Below are 26,289 nucleotides of genomic sequence, written 5' to 3'. Positions count from 1 at the left end.
CATACCAATGGACTGTAACTAGTGATTTTGTCCAGGTCTTTCTGTTTGTGTGTGTAATATGCATTAGGTGTTCAGTAAACAGGGTGGTCCATGGAGATGCTGTCAGAGGCTACAAATAATAAAAGTTTTTTTTAGCAGTTGCCATTGTATTTATATCAAATTTATTAGAAAACATTTATAATATAATAATATAAATATTTATATCCAAGAGGAATAATTCTGTTTGAAATTCTTGTATCATCCAATGTAAATGGAGAATATGCCTATCCGTTGTTCAGATGACGATCTTTTCTATCATTCGTTCACTCATACTGCATTAGCTTGAGGTTCTCAAACTGTCTTTTGAATAGAGCAGAATTATCAATCTGGCTAAATGCCTTTGAAGTTCTCTCATTAATATATCACTGCCTTGCCAACGTCCTACTGTTCCCTGTGTGAGTTCATGTATTATACTCAATCATTTATGGCACTGCTTTCAGCTGTGGCTCATTTTACAGCCAAAAATCTGGACAGGTACTGTACAATGTGTAGGTCCTTCAGTGGCTCGCTGTTTCAGTTAGTCTTTTTCTCTCTTGTCCTCCATGATAGTCCATAACTCACTCAGTCTCTCTCTCTCTCCTTCCTGTGGGGGAAGTGTGATATGATGTACAGGAAGGAGACTGTAATGGAGGAGAAGGAATATTGCATTATACTGCTGCATGCTGGTGCATTGTGGGTAGTGGGTGCCAGGCCTGCCCTCTAAGGACTGTTTCCATAACAAGCTCGCTGTCCAGCACTGTCTACACACAACTTAAAACTTTAATGATCATCATTATTGACCATGATCATCCATTATCCTCACTGCACACATTATGATTTTGATGCCATAAACGAAAGTTTGCACAGAAGCTATAAATGTTGATGAAGGCCATATGGTAGTTTGCCATTTCATGGTACCACTGAATTTTAACATAATCATAGCTATTACAAGATTATAGTGCAACATGCCAGCCTTCTTTATGCACTGTAAAAAAAAAAAAAAAAATTAACAAAAAAGTGGCTGCCTTACGTATAGTACGATTAAGTCATTGCACCTTAAATTACATTAAACTGATATAAGTGATTTTTTTAATTGCTTGACTTGTTTTGACGAGTTAAAGCAATGTAAACACATATGTTGTCATAACTTATTGATCATATTATTTTTTACAGTGTGTACAAGTCCTCACATGCGCCATTTGACAATAAATCAGTAAGGAGGAGCTGACATGGAATACAATTACTTTAAAACTAATTCAAGCAGCCTTTTAATTATATTTTCCAATTATTCATATTAGAGTTAGAGTACATTCGATAGATTATTTAGTAACCCTTTACAAAAAGTTTCTATATGGTGAAGTCCCCCTGTAGTCAATAATTGTATGTAGGTTGCCTCATTTATACTAAATGATACAAATTAGCCCGGCCTCTACTCACTCACACCAGCTCAGAGTTTCAGTTCAGTTTATTTATTTATAAAGCACTATTAAAACAACAGAGCGTTAACCAAAGTGCTGTACAATAGTAAAAGTATTGCTAATAAAAGGAAAACAGCAACATTATAACACAGACTGGACGCCTAAAACCAGTGCAAACAAAACCAATGCCTCAACACACTGCAGACTCAAAAGTTAGACAAAGAAGATGTTCCTTCAGATGTCTTCTAAAAATGTTTATTGTTGGAGGGACTCTAATGTGAGAAGTTAGACTATTCCATCTCTTCAGTGCTGCCACTGGAAAGGCCCGATCACCCCTTCATTTATACCTAGTCCTCTGAACAATTAAAACAGACTGCTGTTTAGCAGACACACACATACAAGGAATTGCAATAGTCTAGCCTCGCAAACACAAAAGCATGGATCACCTTCTCACAATCATTGAAAGAAAGAAAAGGTTTAACCTTAGCCCATATTCGTAAATGAAAAAAAAACATGATTTAACGAATGAATTTATCTGTTTATCTGTTTACTGTGCCCCTACATTTTTGACCACAGGTTTACAAAAAGGGGTCAGCTCACCTAAATTTGACAGTTCAGGCAGAGCAGGACCCCCAAACCAGACCCGCTCTGTTTTACACTCATTAAAATTTTAAAAGTTCACCGACATCCAGGCTTTAACCTCCTTTAAACAATTCACAAGGGAATCCAAGGCATTTACATTATTTTTCCTCAGAGATCCACTTAACTTTTACAACATCTATTCATCTTGCTTAATGTTTGTTTTTCAACTATTCAAGCTGTATAAATTAACATGAATGTATTTCAAATGAACATGAATTAACAATGAACAACTGTACATTTCTAAACTGACTGCAAACAAAATGGTTGTTCATGAGACCAAATGTTAACAAACTTTACATTTTGCAAAGTGTTACCAATCAATTTAACTAAAAAGAAAAAAGTTCATGTCAGGTATGCAAGATACGAAGGCATTTTTATATATTTATATAGATATTAATGTCTGGCAAGTAATAGCCAAGATAGAGGATTAAGATTTTGTTTATCTCAATTTGGTGTGATGCTAATGTACTGAAAAATGAGAAGCGAATTTGAGTAAAAAATTTATTAAATCAAGTTTGGCTGGTTTATTTTTTGGCATGATCGTACAAGTGTGGTAAACAGGGTAAAAATTACTAAAAGTAATTTAACCAATAGTGTAATGAAGGTTCAATATGAGGGATGAAAGAAGACAAGGGTCGGCGTAACGGGGACTCGTACACTTTATTAAAAGAACACAAAAATAAAGAAAAGGTGCGCCACATGCGCGTTCACCGTAGACTTGTCTACAGCACAGTCCATAAATACTCCTTCCTGCTGACACAGCTCTTAATCCACTCTTCCCGATGTGTAACTCAGTCCATTCATAAACTCTTTCCAATGTGACTCAGTCCATTCATAAACTCTTTCCAATGTGATCCTCAGCCCGATTGTCAGCCAGCAGGTCGCGAGTGTTTGGTACGAGTCCCCAGTCCTTCTCCCTCTCGCTCTCCTGCATCATCCGGTTTATATGCGGTCTCCCCACGCCAATTACTGCAATTAGACACAGGTGTTCGTCATTTTGCACTTGACCCACTTACTTACCGCTCGGCTCCGTCCTCACTCTCCCACTGCAAACCCCGCAAAACCACGCCCCCCTCATCACATACCCCCACCGCCCGACTCAGGCCGGGGAGCCATCCGGCCTGCAGCCTCCCCCCCCCCCCCCCCTCCTCCTGGAGAGGAAGTCAGCCACAGCCATCTGCGCCCCCGGCCTGTGGACCACCTGAAATTTAAAGGGTTGTAATGCCAGATACCAACGGGTGATCCGCGCGTTGGTATCTTTCATGCGGTGGAGCCATTGGAGGGGAGCATGGTCCGAACAGAGGGTGAATTCCCGTCCCAAGAGATAATAGCGGAGGGTGAGAACGGCCCATCTGATGGCAAGACATTCTTTCTCAATGGTGCTGTACTTAGTCTCTCTCTTAGAGAGCTTGCGACTAATGTACAGCACCGGCCGCTCTTCACCCTCTATCTCCTGGGACAGGACAGCACCCATCCCCCTGTCCGACGCGTCCGTCTGCAGAATAAAAGGGAGAGAAAAGTTAGGAGCCTGTAAGAGTGGTCCTCCACACAGAGCAGCCTTTATCTGGGTAAAGGCCTGCTGACACCGCTCCGTCCACTGGACGGTATCTGGTGCATCCTTTTTAGTTAGATCAGTCAGCGGGCTAGCGAGGTCCGAATAGTTAGGTACAAACCTTCTGTAATATCCCGCTAGCCCCAGGAACTGTCTAACCTCCTTTTTGGTCTTAGGTCTTGGACAGGTCGCAACTGCCGCAGTCTTATCAATTTGGGGACGCACCTGTCCATGCCCCAAGTGGAAGCCCAGATACCTAACCTCCACACGCCCAACCGCACACTTCTTCGGGTTGGCCGTGAGCCCAGCCCCTCGCAGCGCCCCGAGGACAGCCCGCAAATGCTGCATATGACGCTGCCAATCATTACTATAAATGATAATATCATCCAAGTAAGCAGCGGCATATGCAGCATGCGGCCGGAGAATTCTGTCCATCAGGCGCTGAAAGGTTGCCGGAGCCCCGAACAAGCCGAAAGGAAGAGTGACAAATTGGTGTAATCCAAACGGCGTTGTGAAGGCAGTTTTTTCTTTAGACATTGGAGTTAAGGGGATCTGCCAATATCCCTTCGTTAAATCCAGTGTCGAATAAAATCGAGCGGTGCCGAGCCGATCAAGCAACTCGTCAACCCGAGGCATTGGATACGCGTCGAATTTCGACACAGCATTCACCTTGCGATAATCCACACAGAACCGGACCGAGCCGTCAGGTTTTGGTACCAAAACTATCGGGCTTGCCCAGTCACTGTTTGATTCTTCTATTACCCCCATGTCCAGCATAGCCTTCAATTCCTCCTGAACTACTTTCTTTTTATGTTCAGGTAAACGATAAGGCCGGCTGCGCACTACTACACCCGGCTCGGTCTCAACGTGGTGCTGAATGAGGTCGGTTCGGCCGGGCAGAGGCGAGAACACATCAGCAAACTCCGTTTGTACATTACGTATGTCAGTGATTTGGAACGGCGAGAGGTGGTCTCCACCAGAGGCCAGAGCGAGTGATTGAGACCTTGAATTCGCCTCTGGACCAAGATCCTCCTCCCCACTCACTACCGTTGCCAACATCACTGACTCCGCCTCGCTCCATTTTTTGAGGAGATTGAGGTGGTAAACCTGATGTGCCCCTCGCCTATCCGTACGAACGACCTCATAGTTGAGATCCCCAACTCGCCGTGTGACCTCAAAGGGTCCTTGCCACTTCGCGAGTAATTTCGAACTGGACGTGGGGAGTAATACAAGTACTTTATCTCCCGGTGCAAATTCGCGTAGTCTAGCCCCCCTGTTGTACAGCCGACTTTGTTTGTCCTGGGCCTGTAACAAATTCTCCATAGAAAGCCGCCCCAAAGTGTGGAGTTTTGTTCTCAGGTCCATGACATATTGAATTTCATTTTTGCTATTCGAAGGTCCGTCCTCCCAAGTTTCTCTAAGCACGTCCAGCACCCCGCGGGGCTGACGCCCATAGAGAAGCTCGAAGGGGGAAAACCCCGTGGAGGCTTGGGGGACCTCGCGTACAGCGAACAAGAGGGGTTCTAGCCACTTATCCCAATTTTTGGCGTCTTCCTGTACGAACTTCCGAATCATTGACTTCAACGTGCGATTAAAGCGTTCCACCAGTCCGTCTGTTTGTGGGTGATAGACGCTGGTGCGAACCGATTTAATGCCCAATAATTCGTAAAGCTCGCGAATAGTACGTGACATAAACGCCGTGCCTTGGTCGGTGAGAATCTCCTTTGGGATTCCCACCCGGGAGATTAACTGAAACAGTGCGCTCGCTACGCTTTTAGCTGAAATGTTGCGAAGCGGCACTGCTTCTGGGTATCGTGTTGCATAGTCCACTAGGACTAATGCAAAGCGATGCCCTCGTGCGGATCGTTCTAATGGCCCGATGAGGTCCATGCCAATTCTCTCGAAGGGGACCTCCACTAAAGGAAGAGGGCACAACGGTGCTTTTGGGTTGGCCGGTGGGTTTACCAACTGACATTCACGACAAGACGCGCACCACTTGCGCACGTTCTCGTGAATGCCCGGCCAAAAAAATCGGGTCATTAGACGATTTAGTGTTGCTGTCTGCCCTAAATGTCCAGCCATCGGATTACAATGAGCCGCCTGGAAAAGCATTTCCCGACGGCTTTTCGGAACTAACAACTGTGTTGTATCTTGCTTTGTCTGGGTGTCCTGGGTCACCCGATACAACTTATCTTTTATAATTGCGAAATAAGGATAAGAAAGAGGTCGGTCTGGGTGGAGAGGCTGTCCGTCGATTGTGCGGACCTGATCAAATGCATTTTTAAGCGTTTCATCTCGGGACTGCTCCAGAGGAAAGTCATCACGCTCTGAAAGATCCTGTCTTTCAACAGCGTTCCTATCCTCTGGCGCAGGTTCCGATGGTCCCGGCACAGCCTCTCCCACCTGAGCAACCGCTCCCTTCCCCCGCTTTCTTTTATTCCCAGAAACACCCGCACATAAATGTCCCAATAACACTTTAAACCCCGGCCAATTGGTTCCCAAAATTAGCGGGTGTCGGAGGTGCTGACTTACGGCTACCTCCACACTATGCTTTTGGCCCCTAAATTGGATCGTGACTGGCATCAAGGGATACTCCACCACTTCCCCGTGCACACACCTTACCTTAACCATGCGGCTATTATCCAATGCCCCAGGTTGAATCAGATTTTGGTGGATGGAGGTTTGGTTACAGCCTGAATCCACCAAAGCCTGAAAAGTATCCCCCTTTATACTCACTGGTATTTGATACAACCCAGCTCGATCGGGGGTGGCCTGCGGTGTGTCAGGGACCCTGACCAGTGTCCCCACCTCCATTACTGGACACTGATCGATAAAATGACCAGGGTCCCCGCAACGCCAACAGGCCGGCCCAGTCCTCCCCGCCGCCCCAGTGGCGGGAAGTGGGTCAAGTGGTTGGCGTGGGGAGAGCGCGGGGTTATGGGGTGGAGGGAAACCGGATGCGGGGGCTGCTCCCCTAGGCGGCTGTCTCGGTGCGGTGAGAGGCTCTGCGCCGGTGCCAGTTCTCCAACGGGGCGCCGGCCTAGGAGAGAAATTCCCACGGGACCTAGGGAGAGGAACAGGGCGAGAAGAAACAGAGGGAGGGGGAAGAGAGGGAGAGAGAGAGAGAGAAGCTGCTGGAAGGGGTTCGCCGACCCCTGGGCACGCCACCATCTGGTCCTCCGCCAACTGGATGGCCTGGTTCAGCGACGTCGGGCGGTGGCACTGGACCCACTGCGCGGTCCTCCGGGGGAGCCGCGCCACGAACTGCTCCAGTACCACCTGGTCGATGATTGCCTCGACGTCGCGGTTCTCGGCCATCAGCCATTTGCGGCACGCGTCCCGGAGCTGTTGCGCGAAGACGAAGGGCCGACCGGACTCCCCGAGCTCCAGGGTCCGGAACCGCTGTCTGTTTTGCTCAGGGGACCGGCCGACCCGCTGTAGGATGGCGCGCTTGAGGTCCTGATAGACCAGGAGGTTCGGGACTGGCAGCTGCTGTGCGGCGATCTGCGCCTCTCCGGACAGCAGTGGGATCAACCGCACTGGCCAGTCCCCGGGCGGCCAGCCCCAGGCCTCGGCTGTTCTCTCGAACAGGTCGAGAAACGCTTCCGGGTCGTCCATTGGACCCATTTTGTGGAGCGGGATGGTCTGTGCCGAGGCTGAAGCTGGCGATGATGGTCCAGCCCGTCCCTCCCGGTCCATCCAGCTCCGGAACAGCTCGCGGTCTTCCTGCTGGGCGCGGAGGAGCGCCTCGAACCGACGCTCCTGTTCCTCCTTCACGGCCAGCAGGGCACGATGTTGTTCTTGGTGTAGACCCGCGAGCGCGTGGATGACATCCGCAAATGGGGACGGAGACTGTCTGGCGGCGGCTTCTTCTTCCATACCGGGTTTCGGCACCAGTGTAATGAAGGTTCAATATGAGGGATGAAAGAAGACAAGGGTCGGCGTAACGGGGACTCGTACACTTTATTAAAAGAACACAAAAATAAAGAAAAGGTGCGCCACATGCGCGTTCACCGTAGACTTGTCTACAGCACAGTCCATAAATACTCCTTCCTGCTGACACAGCTCTTAATCCACTCTTCCCGATGTGTAACTCAGTCCATTCATAAACTCTTTCCAATGTGACTCAGTCCATTCATAAACTCTTTCCAATGTGATCCTCAGCCCGATTGTCAGCCAGCAGGTCGCGAGTGTTTGGTACGAGTCCCCAGTCCTTCTCCCTCTCGCTCTCCTGCATCATCCGGTTTATATGCGGTCTCCCCACGCCAATTACTGCAATTAGACACAGGTGTTCGTCATTTTGCACTTGACCCACTTACTTACCGCTCGGCTCCGTCCTCACTCTCCCACTGCAAACCCCGCAAAACCACGCCCCCCTCATCACAAATAGATATAGCCATTTCATCACATTACGGCAAAAAGTTTTCTGAAATGTGTAAATATGCAAACCATGTATTATGTAATTAAATATAATGTGCATATATTTCCATAACAGAACTCTGAACATTGGATAAAGCCATTTTATTTTGTTGACGTATTAGAAATTAAGTTGTTTACAGGTTTTTAAATGTATATGTTTGGTGTATTCTTTCCACTAGGTTGTGCTTATGGAAGTAAATTAGCACAAGATCTCAAAATTAACCGGTGCCTGGAAAAACAAAACAAAACAAATTGCCTGTAATGTATTGCCTTAATACACTTGATTGGTTATTTTTTAAGGGGTGAGGGTGGAAGTATGGGAAATGCATCTCATACTTTAAAATATTAATGAAAAACCAATCAGGACTTCCCGTAAGAATGGAAAATGGATCAATGATGGCCCGAGGACAGGTCAAAAACAGATGGGTGGATGGATTAGGAACAATTGGAAAGATGTGGTGGATACATTAAGGCACTGATCCTTGAGAAGTAATGATTGTCTCCTAAATTTCAAATGGTTTCCATGCCCTTGGAAGGATGCTTAGTGGGTAGTGTTTCACTGTGCTTTAGTCTTTAGGTCATTTCTCCTGAAAAAGTAGAGATTGATGAAAATACTTGTGCACATATAAAGCCAAATACAGGTCCAGCACTCTTTATAAACTTTAACAGATGGAAAGCATCCCAAAACTTGCATGTATGCCAAGGTCTTGTGCTACATGGTACTTGAAAGCATTTGTAAGTAGAGAGACAGAATGGCTCATCACACACACACACACACACACACACACACACATGCATACACAATAGCCTGCCCTTCCCAGAGAGCTAATTGAGTAGAGTGTGTTTACGGAGGCTTGCTGATGCTCTGATGTGATTGCTGTCCCGTCTGCTGTCTGCATACTTCTATTGATCCGTCCTCTCTTTATATCCCTCTCAGTTTCTTTTTCTTAATCCTTCAATATTGACGTTCACTTTTTCCATTTTCCTCTCAAAACTCTCAGGTGCATCCTTCATTGATGCTGAAGTTATTATTAGTCATTATCTAGCAGAATTTAGTTGGGAAAGCATGTAATTTGAAGTCGCACGATTCATTATTTATCAGTTCTTTTAGGGAGCGGCTCTTTCTATACAATAGATCTGATGTTTTAGTAACCGCCTCACAGGACTGCAGAACATTTCCTCTGCATCCAAATCATATTATGACAGTGTGAGGGAAAATTTTCAGTCATTAAAAATCTTGATTCATTAGTGTAACTTCTGATTGTGTGCAAATGCCAGTCATGATAAAGCTGTAATTCTGTGCTCTATAAAAACTTGATTGAGACAATAATTAAAAATTATTGTTTTGATACCCATGGAGGACTTCAAGCATATTAAGAGGGCAGATTTTTTTTCAGACTTTATTGAATTTTACCAAATTTTAGTTTTCTGTTATTGGGTGCATTTCTTAAAAGCAGTGTAAGCAGATCATAGAAATAGTTGGCACCAATAGTCTCCATGGATAAAGTATTGTGCAAAAGTTTGGGGTCAGTAAGATTTTTACATTTGTTACAAAAAAATATTTAAAATAAATTGTTTTCGTGTGGACTTTCAATTCATCAAAGAACCCTAAAACGTTTTTTTTATTGGGCACCAAACCAGCATATTGGAATGATTCCATGTGACTAAAAACTTGGGGTGCATTCATATTTGTTTCATATAAAAATTAAAAAATACAGCAAATCTGACCCAAATCTTTTGAACGGCAGTATCCTTACAATTATTTTGTGAAATACATCTATTTCATCTCATCGTATTTCAGAGCTAAAGAGATACCTAGGGCCCTATCATGCACCCAGCGCAATTGACTTTGTACACTGACGCATGTATCATTCCTATTTTGCACCCGACCCAAAGCGGATTTTTCCTCCACAGATACACGTCGGTAAATCAGGGAATGAACTTGCGCTCCTGGGGGCGGTTCAGCGAAAAGAGGAGGCGTGTTCCGGCGCAGATGTTCCCTGGTGCTAATTTTGCAGTTTCAGAGAACAATTCCACAAAAGACCAGGAAAAACCTAGTCTAAAGTCAGTGGCCCGTTATTCAGATGCTATTTTAAGGGCGCATGCTTGGCGTGTGCGCAACGCGCATACACTTTGCTTCTCTCATTTACACAAATGCAGCTTTTCCCATTTTTGCAAACCATACATAATTACAAGGAAAATATTACCACACGAGGCAAATCATTGTGGTGTCCATTAAGATGAGAAAAAATAGGCTTAAATCTAGCTTACACATTTACCCAAATTATTATACGCCTGTTTAACAGAAGCTAATTTGTTTGGGTTTCTCCCATCCACATACAATGTCACTTCTCTGTATTGTATGGCCCTGACAAGAACGTCGGTCTCCTCGGATGTGAACAAGCTCCTGGCGTGCGCCTGGCAAATCCGCCATCATAATAGCAATCAGCCATGGAACAAGCGCGCCTGCTTTTAAGGGGAATGTGAGATGACGCTCTGATTGATTTATTTCACGTTATGAACAAACCACACACATGAGTAATGTAGCTACTTCAGACCAACCCATTTTAGATTTGCGTTGGGTGCAAAAATCATTTATCCCGCCAGTATAAGTGAAACAGCAAGATCCGCATACACAGTTACTTGCGTTTTGCGTTTGATACTTGCGTGTCAGATCGTCAAAATAGGGCCCCTAGTGTTAACATATTCTTATAGCCTGGCAAGCCAGACCTATCAAGATGTCAGTTCTGGGAACTCACAATTGGCAGGCCTCAATCCGAGGGCCGGGATAAACAGTTTTCTTTCAAATTCCCTCTGCACGCAATAGGACAGCGCTACAACCAACCAGAGCAACGGACGGCGGTGGCTGAGTGAGTCCCCATGCGTTTTTCCACCAGCGGAGCTAGTTGATAGGCCTATATTAAACTTTTGCAGTATCCGGTCGTCAAAACTCCGAACACATCTTCCTTTTTTAAGAATGACTCAAGTGACGTTATCTTAACTCCAAGTCATCCAGAGTCGCGGCCAAAGCCGATTTGAAATACCGCTGTTCGCCAGCAGCATCTTCTTTGTTTTCAAGTAGCAGATCACCTATGGAAATCACGCTGAACCGTCACAACTCTGCCGTCATTATGTTAAGCCCGCCCACCAACTCTATACAGGATGTGATTGGCCTGACCAGAATTTGTTTTTTCCAGCTCGAATGCCAACGGAGAGTTGCTAGACCACACTTTGCTGCAAAATATTTTTTGCTGCCGCTAGGGTGCGTCTAGATTTCTAGGCTAATATTCTTACTGAACTGATCTGATGTTGTCATTAAGACATTAGTGACATTTATCCAGACTTTTGGCTCTCTGCATAAATTCTGGTCCACTTTGTAGCTTATTCTGGCTAAGAAGCACCTGATAAATAGAGCTAAATAGAGACCCTAACCAGAAACTATAGCCACCAGACTTTATAACGAATTAGAGTGCATTCAGTTTCATCTTCAAATGAACTGGGCGAGGAATAAGAGGCTTCTGGAATCAGAGTCACCAGGCTTAGTGCTATTTGATTTCTGTAAATGTGTTTCTTCTCTTGCAGGCACTCTGATTTAATGTAAGATGATTCGTACATTTAAGCAGTGAGTGAATGGATCATCATGCTCTGTATTCTGTTTGTTTGTGTAGATAAAAAAGTCCTGGTTTATCATAGCTCCTTTATTTTGGTATGTGGGTGCAAGCTATCAAAGAGAAAATAGTTGTATTGGAAGGGGTGGTATAGACCTGAAAAAATCCGATCAATACGGAAACATTAACCATGTAAATGCTTGAATCCAACTATCTTTGCATCTGCATTTTTTTCCTCTCATTTTTATGGATCGCTCTCTCTCTCTCTCTTTGCATTTATCAGTGTGTGTTTGGGTGTGGTCTCTACTGATATAAACAGTCTGTGATAATTGATCCATGTATTTCTAGAGTGACATTTGAAAGCTTGACATTTACATTGGCACATTTGTCAGACACTTTTATCCATAGTGACTTACATTGCATTTCAAGGTACACATAAATATTCTTATCAGTTCTTGCTTTCCCTGGGAATCGAACCCATGACCTTGGCGTTGCAAGCGCCAACACCCTAGTGTTTGAGCTAAAGAGAAGTTGAGAGATGTTTCCGACCAGTGTATTGGTAATGATGAAATGTAAAGCAGGTTCTCCAGAAATGGGAATTTTTACAGGCCTGTGTATGTAAGGAAAGAAAGAGCAAGGTGGTTGCCCTTATGTCTAATACGGGCTGTAGTTAATGGGGAAAAAAAGTGGCAGCAGTGGGATGCAAAGGGGATCTACAACAATTTATTATTTAAAAAGGTGATAACACTGACAAGCAGAAATAAAGCAATTAATCAATAAACACACATACAACACAACTGAAAAGATACAGGAATAAAGATGAGAGAACTGATGAGAAAAATACTGGGAAAATAGGAGTCTACTGAATTAAAATGACAAACCATATTGGATATTTTTTGAGGGGTTGAGCTAGTTTCAAAGCACTAAAAATTTATAAATTGACTTAAATTATTAAATTATTAAACTGCGGATAAATTAGCTGTCTCTGATTTTGGCAGCATAATTTGTTAGCTACAGTTTCAGACATTGGAAGTGTGCTTATGATGGCTCAGTAAGTTTTGAGGCTTTTTCAGAAATTGTAAGTGGCTCTCTGTGCATCGGATGTTGAGTCTTTAAAATTAGTATTTGTTTACAACAATGGGATTTAAGACATGCTTTTTTCCCCCTGTTGTGTTGATTTTGTCGAAAGCTAATAATATTAAGGCTTATCATAGTATCTCTTTTCTTCATGCTAGTTTTCATAATTCGAAATATTATTACAATTTAAGATATCATATATTTTGGTTATTTAACTATTGTATCAGCCACAAATTCTATATTGCTGCATTCCTCCTGCACATCTAGTGCATTGGAATGATGGATTTGTGTAAAGAAACTGGATTGAGGGTTGACTGTGAATGAGCTTTTATGAAAGATCGATGTGTTGACTAATGGCATAATAACAAACACTATAGGAGTTTCAAGACCGATTAGGTTACAGAGGATGTAGGTTGAAAAGTGCAGACTCAGCTATGAGACCATATGCATTGCCTACATCAGCACACACTATACACCCTTAAAGTTCTCTTATATTTAACATTTGAATGGTTATCATTCACTTTTAGTGGAGATTTTTACCACACAGTTACATCCAGACTTCTCATGTTGTCATTACAATGCTAGTACAATGCTAGTAGTAATGCTGGTACAATTACCACTACAAATACATTGTTGATATATTGTCCATGTATAAAGTTACTCTAAGACACTTTAGATAAAAAAGCATCTGTGAAATACCATTACACGCATGCAAAAAGCTCTCATTGTTTTAGTGCAGGCCCCTGACACAGCACTATTTGCCATCCTTAGCAGCTGTGATGGGTGAATCATAAGCATAATGATGTATAATAAGTGTGGAGATGATGATAACCTGTAGTCCCCTGGGAGCATTGTTCTCTCCGCATGGATATTTGAGACCTGGCGCCCGATACACTGCTCATGTTTATCACTGTATTGATTCTGTCCTCATCTTGTCCGTCTATCAGCACTACACGACCTGTTCAAGCTCAAATAACCATATGTCAAACATCTTTCTTGCTGTGGGGTGTTTTACAACACTTCCAGCCTGATCCTTATCTGCTTCATCACAAAGTCCAACTTAGGAAGTCAAAACTGCAACAGCATGGCAACCCCCTGGCAACCACTCACAATTCTCTAGCATTGTGGCAGAAACGGTTGTTTCAGACTTAGTATGTTGATTATTTAACACTGAAATAGCTTATTTTGATCTGATTGACTTTGTCTAACCATAGGTGAAAATCAACACACAGGTTGAAGAAACTTGATTGATCTTCCTTTTTTGCCCTGCTTTTACTGTTTTTGTGTCTGTTCAAGTTACACAGCTCTTCCTCTGCTCTGGAGACTATCAGTTTTCATAAAGGATCAGTGCTTTATAGATTTTTGTCTCTGCATCTGAACAGGTTCTCCTTCTGTTTAATCTGTTGCTTTTACACATGAATAAATAACATGAGATGCAGCACGATTCATCTTGTTAAAGAAGAGAATCCTTTACTGGATTGTAACACCATCTGTAGTGAAGGAAATGTTTTCGAATTATAATAAATAATCTGTAAAGGTTGTGGGATGGCACTTTCCATGTGTGTATTTCCATGTGTGTATTTGTGAATCTGTGGACACACACACAGACACACAAATCGGGACTAATACTGACAAGTAAAATCAAAGTGGTCTAAGGTAATTATATTTGTTTAACATTGTTACATTTATTTATTTATTGTGATTTTTTTTAGTTAGTTGTTGAGGTAACACTTTAGTTTAGGGTCCAATTTTCACTATTAATTATGAGCATGCATGTTGATATTGGCTGTTCATAATTTATAAAGCACATATTAATGCCTTATTCTACATGACCTTATTCTACATCCCATAATCCAATTCCTACCCAATACCTAAACTTAACAACCTTGCTATATATTAATAAGCAGTAATTTGGAGTTTATTGAGGCAAATGTCATAGTTAATGTTAATAGTGAGAATTGGACCCTAATCTAAAGTGTGACCGTTTTTTGTTAGATATTTCTACAGATTGTCAAAAACAAGACAGTTATAGTTCATACATTTGCCAAATCCTCTTCTATAACAAATGTCTATAGAAACCATAGTTCCAGTGATCTACGGTAGTGATGTGTTATTAATGCAGTTACACCTTTTCTTGGTCAACAATTACCACCGTACCTATGGTTACTATTCACATAGTACTACATTTTCAGATATCTTAGGTTCAGTATTGTATTATAGTTTGTCTTCTTACTGTATGTATCTTCTAGATGACCACTATAGTGTGCAGTTTAACCACCAGGTGTCAGTGTGCTAATGTCCAATTCACTGAGGTGTAGTTACTTTTGAAGGCCACAAGGTGGTGTAGAAGTATTTTTACTGAGACTGAGTTCTGTCAACTCTATGCATTCAACAAATGCATGCAGTGTTAGTTTGTTGTGATATGCGGGCATTTGCTAGTCTATGTGATGATTGTCTATACTTGTAAGGACCAAATTTCTGAAAATGTCCTCACTAATTTACTAATTATCCAAAACTTACATGTAAGGTCAATTGAAATGATCCCCACTTTCAACTCTTTTACTTCAATGAAAGGTTAGATTTTTGCATTTAAAAAAAATAAAATATGCAGATTTATTTTTTACAGCCATCTTTGATCATATTTACCAAAGGGGCAAATAATTTTGACCAGCATATACTCCATTCACAATATAGTATACACTTCACACATTCAAAACATGATTAAAATGCACACTACAACAATAACAAATGTACAATGAATATATATATTGCATATATATATATACATACTGTTAATTGGGTTATGCTTTGTGAATTAACACTGCCGATTAAAAGTTGATCAATGTTTTTAAAAAAGAAGTCTCTTATGATCACCTAAGCTGCATGTATTGATCAAGAATATAGGAAAAGAGGGGGAAAATATGTCCCCTGTGTTTGATCTCTAGCAGGTGCAGGATCAAAACGAAGGGAAATCCACAAACTGTTTAACAAATAAAAAATAAAAAAAATATTTGTGAAATAAAACAGCAATGTTTTGAACAATAAAGGTGTCTGAGGAAGATCTTTATTGATCCAAAATATGCTGTGTTATTTTGCAAATAAAGAGAAGAAAAATTAGCAGATTTTCCTTAAAGGGGTGGTATAATGCCCCTTTTTACAATGTGTAAAATAACTCTCTGTTGTCCCCAGAGTGTGTATGTGAAGTTTTTGCTCAAAATACCCAACAGATATTTTTTTACAGCATGCTAAATTTGTCCCTTTTTGAGGGTCATTAAAAAACCGCATGGTTTTGTGTGTGTCCCTTTAAATGCAAATGAGCTGCTTCAGAGGGCGGTGCTTTAAAAGCTCCTGTGTGTTAGCGCAGCTCCGATTAACGTTACCTCACGCAGACAAGCACTAAAATGTCAGAAACTGTTCTGCCTTTTATGTTTAAAGGGTAACTAAACACTAATACAACTTTTTTTAGTTAATGATCTCTGTAAGAATGGAGCTTCATATATGCTGTTCATTGATTCCAGTAAATTTTTTGACATTTGGGTTTAAAGTGCTTTAATTCTACAATATATGGTTTAAAAACGTCTGAGTGCTGCCCTCTTCAGGTTGAACGGAGGCTACTGCAGTTGAATTTTCCTATTGGATGTTTGCGGTGGTACGTGACGTAGCGGTTGCAGGTGACGTAGGCAGGTTCCATACAGCATCTTAGGTGCACGCCCCCCTCCGCTGGGCTCTGCCCACTTTTCCAGCATTTTTCAAATATTGCCAGTGGGTGGAGTCATGCTCTGACCAGGGGTTTAGTTACCCTTTAAAGGGGCATTCGTCAAACCTAGCTATTTCTTCGCTGATTTTCACTTTTGTTGTCACTCCCCCTACATATTTCGTATATAGGCGTATATTTCACAACGATGTCGTAAAAAAACCTCACTTGCGGCACCCTTCTCCCCCTTTCTAACGCTGCTCATGTGCATTTGTTATTATCGGAGCCGGCCAACTTTATCGTGTGGAGCTATGTCTACCGAGGTGGGTAATACATCATACACATTGAGGGCGGCATGTGTGTTTATATCGAATTGCCATAAAGCAGTTTGTGTTTCTTGCCCGTTCTCGCTTCTCACGAGACTTCCTATTTACAACTTACCGGGACATTAATCCTCCTGTTGCAAGGTTGGTTTTCCACCTAGAAACGTTGGGGGGAGAGGGGAAAGTCACCATTCCCACCAGAACAGGTTATTAAACCATCCAAATGATTTCTAAACGGTTTTATTAAGCTGAAATAGTTGCCGAATGCCCCTTTAAACTGGAGTCGGACAATGATGGAGAGACTAAAGAAGAAGTGACAACATGTAGAATGCAACAGGGCATTTCTGAATGGCTGGTTGATGAATTTATGTTGCTTATGTGGAGTTATCTATCTTCAAGTCTTTGATTAGCATATTCTGTTATGATAATCTATAAAATCGCTTGTGTGGGAACTGTTGTAAGATGCCTACAGAGTGACATGCTATTGCATTTGTGTTACGTAGGCTACTGTATTGCATGTGAAAAGACTGATGGACAGCTTGAGCAGACTCACAAATGTGCTACAACAACTCTTCTCGACATTGACTGTGTGTTCCCGGGGGCGGGGTTTATGTAAATGTTAAGGTTAGTGATGTCACTAAGCCGGGAGAAATGTAGTCCCAACCAGCAGTTTGTTGTAGTCCTTAAAAAAACGATTTAAAAAAAAAAATCAAATATCTTTTTTTAAAAGCAAATATCTTCCTTTTCTTTGAACTTTGTAACTTTGCAGATGTTGTTTATGCTCAAACAGCAACATTACACATTAACTAAAGTTAGAAAAGTGAAATCAACCACCCCTTGAAAAAAAATAATGCTAAGAAATATTATTATACTTTAAAAATCAACTTTTTCTATTTTAATATATTTTAAAAAGTAATTGAATTTTGCTATGGCAAAGCTGAATTTTCAGCAGCCATTAATCTAGTCTTCGGTGTCACATGATCCTTCAGAATTTGGTGCTCAAAAAACATTTCTTATTATTAACAATGTTGAAAATAATCTTTTGTAACACTATAAATATCTATACTGTCACTTTAGAGCAATTTAATGCATCCTTGCTGAATAAAAAAACAAAAACAACAACCGACCCATAGTGTAGTTATTTTTAGACTATCCTGTCTCCGAGAGTCAGAGGCAGCTTAAGGGAGATCCTTAATAAGGAATATTGACCTTATAGTGACCATAATAGATTTCTTTCCTCATAGCATCTGCTGTAGTCATTTCACAGACCCCTTGAGATCCAAGGGGATTTATAGTACAATCCCCCTGCAGCATCCTACAGATTAAGTGCATTTCTTTATGGCACAATGGGGATGCCAAATGCCTTGCTCCTTTCTGTCATTGACAATCTGATCATCAGCCCTGGACATTTACAACAATGCCACACCACCTCACCAGGTTGGGTCTGTGACTTCATTAGCTGAGTGTCGGAGCGTACCATTCCCCTCCAGGTGGATTTGAATATGTGGCTTGCATTGCTTTTCCGCCAGTGTATTCATTCCCAGTGTTTCTTGCTTTCCCCTGACGCCCTCCGCTGTGGTCTTCCCCAAACTCCTCCCCAGCTCTGAGGAGCACACAATGTGCCACAGGTGTCCCTGTAGACCAGCTGTTTGTCATTTGCGAAGCACACTCACATATACTCAATCCTAAAGCTTTACTCGACACTAAAGCTGGATGCCTCTACATCTGGACAGTCAGGTCAGCTTCTTTCTCTCTCTCTCTCTCTCTCTCTCTCTCTCTCTCTCTCTCTCTCTCTCTCTCTCTCTCTCTCTCTCTCTCTCTCTCTCTCTCTCTCTATTCCTAGTTCACACATGGCAATACAAGTTCAGATTCAGCGAGTGAGGCTTTTCTTTCTTCAGTCAACCAATGGACCAGACTATCTCTCAGTGGGTGAGGAAAAGAGACAAACTCTTTGCACTTCAGAGAGAATTCAGTGGATCAGAGTTGTTAAGTTATTCCGAGTGAATTGTGGGAGGACAGTGGCAAAGAGCGTCTGTTATCGCGTTATTCAAAAGGAGGCACGTTAAAGAGCCATTGGGAAAAGCAGAACAAGGACTCCATCCGTAGCTTGACATTATTATGATCCACTTTATGGGACTATTCCACATCTGAAGTGATAGAGGAGTACCTGTGTTGGGGTTTCTGTGTTTTTTTGCACCATGGCACACGCAGCAGCACACCTGAAAAAGGCACGGGAACTGGAACAACCTCCTGAGATAAAGGCTCTCGCCAAAGCCAGAGAGAAACGCAGGAGACACAGAGAGAGAGCAGAGCGCAAACGCAAGGTATTAATGCTTACGAACCGTTAACAACAGTACTTTAACCTCAACTTCATCCATGCAAGCTCAGATACAGCTGACCTATTAACCTTTTGTCACATTTAGGAGCGCATGCTGCTATGTTTAAATAAATCTGCTGTTATTTAATTTGACAGTGGGAATGTCAAAATCGTTTTGGAAGTCAATTAAGAATGAACAGCCCTAATAGTATAGTCAGTGCATTTGTAATAAATATATTATCTAGTAATCTAGTTGTGTTGTTCTCCATATTTTAATTGTTTTTGCGAATTATTAATTTTTGTGCTTTTAGTGTTAGCGGATGTAAAGTAACTGTGATGAGAGTTAATCTCGCTAGGATTCACATGCACAGAAGGTTTATGAAGGTCAAAGGGTCCGATGATGTCATATATGTAATGTTACATAGTGCAAGTCCAGTAATATCAGTGAAATTATGGGTGCTTTGTAAAACTTTGTCCTGCTCTGCCTCAATTGTCATGCATATAAATAATTTAAGAATTATTAATAATTTGTATGATCTCTTTCTAATGCATGCAAATGTTATAATTCAGCAGTCCCAGTCAGACAACATATTCATGACTTTTTGTGCAACATCTGATTTTTTTTTACTTTTATTATTTTTATTAAATAATATTATTTAAAATATATATATATATATATGTATTAAAACAAATCTGCATTAAACATTTTTTTTTTTAAATTAAAAAAAATCTGCATTAAAAAAATCATTAATAAAACTTTTTATGGTTGCCATTTTTTAGTATTTTTAGGCTGCAGATGTGGGGATAAATCCTGTAGTCAGTTGTTCCGCACCTGTTTCAGAGCACAGATAATGGAAAAGGCTTAGGAAATATGATAATATTTTATGCAAATTTGTCTCCAGAGCACAATTTGTCATTATACATATGTAATGACATGACTTTTTGATATAATGTTTTAGTTTTAAGCTTGCAATCTGCCAAGCACCTACCAGTTTTGAAAGTGTTTTACTATCAAAGATTCATTTTTTTGTATCGCTAATTTATTTTATTTAGTAAAAATACAAGTTTAATTGGGGGAAAAATAACTGAGAAGTAGTGATGGAAGGATTGGACCAACTCTCTTGTTAAATCTCTTTCAGTAAAATGAACAACTCTTTATTCAATTCATTTTGTTCAATGAATGGAGTTAAAGGTTGCATTTTAAATAGCCAAATTCTCCATTTCCTGGTCACTTATAATCTTTGATCATAATTCCAAATAACTAAATCATTATAATGCATCCAAAAGATACATTATGAGAAACGCAAATGATTAGTTCGCCTCCAGAGTATTTCATTCATGACGTGACAGACGCTATGAACGAATCTTTCATTAAAGAACAATTACTACTAAAGAGACATGAAAAAGGCAACAAGGAAGTGAAAGTGTATTATTGATAATAATAAATGTTTCTTGAGCTGCAAATCAGCATATTCAAATGATATCTGAAGGATTATGTGAAATTGAAGACTGGAGTAATGGATGCTGAAAATTCAGCTTTCTCATCACAGGAATAAATTACATTTTTAAATGTATTAAAATAGAAAAACAGTTATAAATTGTAATAACAAATAAATACAGCCTTGGTGAGCAAGCATGAGAGGCTTAAAAATGTAAAAAGAAAAAAAATCTGACAGACCCAAACTTTTGAACAATAGTGTAAATAATTTTGCAATATTTATCAATATATATATATATATAAATATATATGTGTGTGTATATATATATATATATATATATATATGTGTGTGTGTGTGTGTGTATATATATATATATATTGTCACGATGAGGTGGAAGCAAGGAGGAAGCAGGATCCAATTGCAGCACACTTTAATAAACTCAAACTACATAAAGACTCTGGCTAGGGCACAAGACTCAGGAACAGAACCACCAACATCAAGGTACAACAACAAGAACTCACAAAGACTGGACTGAAACACAGGGCTTAAATACAAGGCCAAACAAGCTAAACAAGATAACAAGGGGGCGTGGTATACATGAACACAAACGAGGAGCGGGAAAACTGAACAGGACTGAACCAAAAGCACAAAGACCGGGGGAACACAGACAGACATTACAACATAGCCCCCCCTCTATGGGCGGCTCCCGACGCCCATCAAAACTAGAGACATAGTTCGGGTGGGTGGTGGAGCGGAGGCGGTCCCGGGGGAGGGATGGCGGGCCAGGTCTGTGCAGGGAACGGGACCGGGGTCTTGCGATGGCGGACCTGGGCCATGGAACATGGGCGGAGCTGGACGAACAGACTGCCAGGGCGGAGCAGGCTGTGGGCGTGTCCACGACGGAGCAGGCTGAGGGCGAGGCCACGGCGGAGCAGGCTGAGGGCGTGACCAGGGCGGAGCAGGCTGTGGACCCTCGGGCGTCCAGGGCGGAGCTGTCGGACCCTCGGACGTCCAGGGCGGAGCTGTCGGACCCTCGGGCGTCCAGGGCGGAGCTGTCGGACCCTCGGGCGTCCAGGGCGGAGCTGTCGGACCCTCGGGCGTCCAGGGCGGAGCTGTCGGACCCTCGGGCGTCCTGGGCGGAGCAGACCCTTCGGGCGTCCAGGGCGGAGCTGTCGGACCCTCGGGCGTCCAGGGCGGTGAAGACCCCTCGGGCGGCCACGGCGGTGAAGACCCCTCGGGCGGCCACGGCGGTGAAGACCCTTCGGGCGGCCACGGCGGTGAAGACCCCTCGGGCGGCCACGGCGGTGAAGACCCCTCGGGCGGCCACGGCGGTGAAGACCCTTCGGGCGGCCACGGCGGTGAAGACCCTTCGGGCGGCCACGGCGGTGAAGACCCTTCGGGCGGCCACGGCGGTGAAGACCCCTCGGGCGGCCACGGCGGTGAAGACCCTTCGGGCGGCCACGGCGGTGAAGACCCTTCGGGCGGCCACGGCGGTGAAGACCCTTCGGGCGGCCATGCTGGAGAGGACCCTTCGGGTGGCCATGGTGGTGGCCTACTGCCCCCCCCCAAAAAATTCTTGGGGGTAGCTACGGGGTCGTAGCCTGGAGAAGGCACCGGCTCAGGAGAAAGAGGCAGAACCAGCGGTGAAGAGGGCTTTAGGCTGGGCAGGACCAGCGGTGAAGGAAACTCTGGGCTGAACAGGACTGGCGCAGGATCAGCGGGCTCTGGTGCAGGATCAGCGGGCTCTGGCGCAGGATCAGCGGGCTCTGGCGCAGGATCAGCGGGCTCTGGCGCAGGATCAGCGGACACCGGCTCAAGTGTGTGCGTAGCCCACACACACCACATGGCTGTGGCCATAATGGCTAGTGTTGCGGTCACTGAGGGCTCAGGCGGCGCATGCGTGGCGTGATCAGTCTCTGACTGGGAAGACGTGACGAGAACAGTCTCTGGCTGGACGGTCTCTGGCTGGACGGTCCCTGGCTGGACGGTCCCTGGCTGGACGGTCCCTGGCTGGACGGTCCCTGGCTGGACGGTCTCTGGCTGGACGGTCTCTGGCTGGACGGTCTCTGGCTGGACGGTCTCTGGCTGGACGGTCTCTCTCTGGACGGTCTCTCTCTGGACGGTCTCTGGCTGGACGGTCTCTGGCTGGACGGTCTCTGGCTGGACGGTCTCTGGCTGGACGGTCTCTGGCTGGACGGGCTCTGGCTGGACGGGCTCTGGCTGGACGGGCTCTGGCTGGACGGGCTCTGGCTGGACGGGCTCTTGCTGGACGGGCTCTGGCTGGACGGGCTTTGGCTGGACGGGCTCTGGCTGGACGGGCTCTGGAACTGGTTTGACGGGACGAGATTCAGGCAGGACGGTGATCCTTGCAGACCGTACGGACCTTAGCGGGGAATCTGCCAAGCTGGACATCAGCCCTGAACGCCCATAGACCGATCCGGTGTCAGACCCGCTGACTGGCGTGACGCGGGGAAACTCAGGCTCTGCAAGTGCCGAACCGCCCAAGGAAAGGGCCAGATCAACAAACCCTTTCAGGGTCCAGCCAGTATGATCCTCCGGCATCACTTGAGCGATGTGCCAATCCAGCCCGCTACAAAACAGGTCCACGAGCTGGGCGTCATTTAGCGCTCCCAGATGACAACACGCCAAAAAGTCCCTCACATACCTCTCCAAGGGCTGGCCATCTTGAGACAGAGATGATAGGAATTTCCTTAAGGCCTGGTTGCTAACAACTGCTGGATCCATTGGCGGTGAGTTCTTCTGTCACGATGAGGTGGAAGCAAGGAGGAAGCAGGATCCAATTGCAGCACACTTTATTTAATAAACTCAAACTACATAAAGACTCTGGCTAGGGCACAAGACTCAGGAACAGAACCACCAACATCAAGGTACAACAACAAGAACTCACAAAGACTGGACTGAAACACAGGGCTTAAATACAAGGCCAAACAAGCTAAACAAGATAACAAGGGGGCGTGGTATACATGAACACAAACGAGGAGCGGGAAAACTGAACAGGACTGAACCAAAAGCACAAAGACCGGGGGAACACAGACAGACATTACAACATATATATATAATAATAATATAATTATTATTATCATCATCATCATTACATAATCAATGGTTACAGTAATTTTTTGAAAACACTTTTTTTTTCATACTGTTTGAAACTCCCTGAAGCGCTCTGAAGGGAGGGTGGGATCTCATGCATTCAAAGCTAGCTTGCTATTACTAGCCTCTCTGAAACTGCCTACCCTACCTTTAACTGGGGGCATGGCATTGATCAGGGCAGTAAATGGCAAGTCAATATGTCTGTAGTGGAAGTCTACCTAGTGCTGAATCATAGTCTGATCAATGCTGACCACCTCGGGGCCAGAGATGACCCACAGACAGAGATGCCATTTGGTCTGATTCACTGCAGGCATTACTATAGCTGTGTAATCTTGGTTTTACTCCTCATGGATAGTGGTTTTAAACTGCTTTGCAAGAGCCTTCGCTGAATTGAATTGCTGATATTCTTTAAGGATAAGAACCTCTTTGAGATGATGCTCCATGATTTAGATAGTCTTGCAAATATGTTGCATTTTAAACACTTTAGATGATAGGACAACCAAGTTAATTTTTTTTTTAACAAAACACCATCTTGCTCCAGTCAAGACTTTTTGACTTCAGTTGTCCCGGTGGATGCACATTCCTGGACCTCAGGAGGAAAAGGACAGGTTTCCCAGCTGGCTCTTCCCCAGCAGGATTGCCCCTTGCTGGGCCTTGCTCTTTCTGCCTGAGCCTGGAGGGGTTAAAAATAGCCCAGCCCTGGATCCCGGACGGGGCGGATATTTGGCCTGATATAGCAATGGGAGACACGTTAACGGCCGCAGTTGTCAGTCACAAAGCCAGGCGGGAAGAGAGACAAGACTGGAAAAGAAGAGGAGACAAGAGCCAAGAGGTCTACAACACAGATTTTCATAGAAGACTCAGAGCAGGGATCAGAGAGAGAGCATAAGAGATTATGTTTCGGGACCTGAGGAGAAAGATAGACATGAAAGTTTAGGGGATTTTGCATTAGCTGGATAGATGCTCTGATGCTGATAATTGAATGGGCTCCTGGGTACTACCTGAAGACCGAGGATAATGCAAACCCATAAAGCTAAGTGCATGTGAGCGAGTTGGAATCAATCTTCCGAGGAGCGATTTGATGTTCAGTGGTTTGTTATCACTGGAAAAGAAACGGCAAGTGCGGAATCTATACGAAAGGTCCAGACATTGATGTAAAGTGTAGTGCTGTTTTTTTTGCAAAGCTTTGGGCCACTCTTTACCATGGGCAATGCGGCAATGTGTAGGGCGTGTGGTTCAGATAAAGGCCTGCGGACCATTGGAAGTGATCCATATCTGGACCATTACTACAATTCTGTGGCAGATACCATGGTAAGGCAACCTTAATGGAATCTAGGTTCAGTAGACATTTGTTGAGGGGATTTTCCTGCTAAAAAAAGACCAGCATATGTTGTGTTTGGGATGATGGGGTCAAAAACAGAACATTCCTAACTAAGAATCTTCTCTTATTATTTTAGTAAACATGGTAATAGTTAAGATCTCAATAAGAACATTCAACTTGTATGACTTTATTTCTTCGTTGAAACATCAAAGAAGATATTTTGAGAAATGGCAGGGTATTTTTTTTGTTTGTTTTTTGTGCAATGGAAATCAATAGATACTAAACTGTTTGGTTACCAACATTCTTCTTAATATCTTCTTTTGTGTGACAGGTTTGGAACAACATGATGGTGGGTAAATGATAATATATATATATATATATATATATATATATATATATATATATATATATATATATTTTAATGAACTATTTCTTTAACTTGGAAATGTTTCAATAGGCTTCTTAACTAGCTTAACCAGCAAGACAATTTGGTCAACCAGCGTCACCATAAAGACCATTTTAATTGACTAGCTTCACCAAGATTTGGTCTGGCTTTGTCTGACCAGCACCAAACCGGCAATAACCAACAAAACCTGCTGGAAATATCTTTCTTTCAACGATTTTTGTATCAGTATTTTTAGACTTTTTAGCTGTTTAATTAATTTTTATACTTGATATTTAGCAGCTTCTTCATTTTAGTACCTCTAATGTAAAAGGCTTAATTAATGTTAATCTTTTATTTATTATTGTTCAAAATGTTTATTTAGGTATGTATGTTTAACAGCTATCAACAGATTTTTCTTGCCCACATGAGCTCAAACATTGGAGTGTGTGTGCAGTTCATGAACTTCATGAACAAATGTATAGTTTCTGTTACCAATGGTTAAGTCTTATCCCACACATGTTAAAAAGTGACCTCTCGACCTCAAAAGGAGCAGAAGTCATGCCTCGAACATTTCGTCCAAGAGCCAGTGATGGCCTGACACATTAATGCTTTGTGTTCTACATGACCTGAGAGGTACTGATTTATTGCCGGAGCTTGGCGCCAATTCTCTTGTCATTTCTATTTGAACTAAAATAAATAAGTACTTGAATGCTGGCTTGAACTGATAAGAAAGCTTGACTTAGTCATATAAAAGAGGTTTCTGGAATTTTAAAGGTTTTAATATTTTCATAGCAATACTGTCTGCATGTTTAAATGCATTTTGTGCAGCTGTTAATGTTGTACTGTCCCTGTCTACCTGCTCTGTAGTCGTTATTAACCAGTACATTGAGGATTTTGTGTTTGCTTGCAAAAGTTTTATTTGTCACAGTTGGGACTCTTATGTCAAGGGCTTTAAAAGAGCT

General features: G+C 43.0%; 1 protein-coding gene across 4 annotated transcripts in view; it reads left to right on the top strand.

The window, feature by feature from the left end:
* Positions 1-26,289, top strand: part of ank2a (ankyrin 2a, neuronal) — an 89,867-nt gene that overhangs the window by 4,603 nt on the left and 58,975 nt on the right. For 2 of the 4 annotated variants that reach the window (XM_077205096.1, XM_077205093.1), the window contains exon 1: positions 18,609-19,075. The exons of the other annotated variants lie outside the window; for them this stretch is intronic. In XM_077205096.1, coding sequence (XP_077061211.1) covers positions 18,950-19,075 — 126 coding nt within the window. In that variant the 5' untranslated portion in view covers positions 18,609-18,949. Of the gene's footprint in view, positions 1-18,608; positions 19,076-26,289 lie in introns of those variants that run through there. 4 annotated transcript variants of the gene reach the window in all.

The sequence above is a fragment of the Siphateles boraxobius genome, unplaced genomic scaffold, assembly GCF_051911475.1.
Source record: "Siphateles boraxobius isolate OS27281-9 unplaced genomic scaffold, OSU_SipBor_1 53, whole genome shotgun sequence".
In the NCBI taxonomy this organism is placed as follows: Eukaryota; Metazoa; Chordata; class Actinopteri; order Cypriniformes; family Leuciscidae; genus Siphateles; species Siphateles boraxobius.
This window is presented reverse-complemented; position numbering and strand designations above follow the sequence as displayed.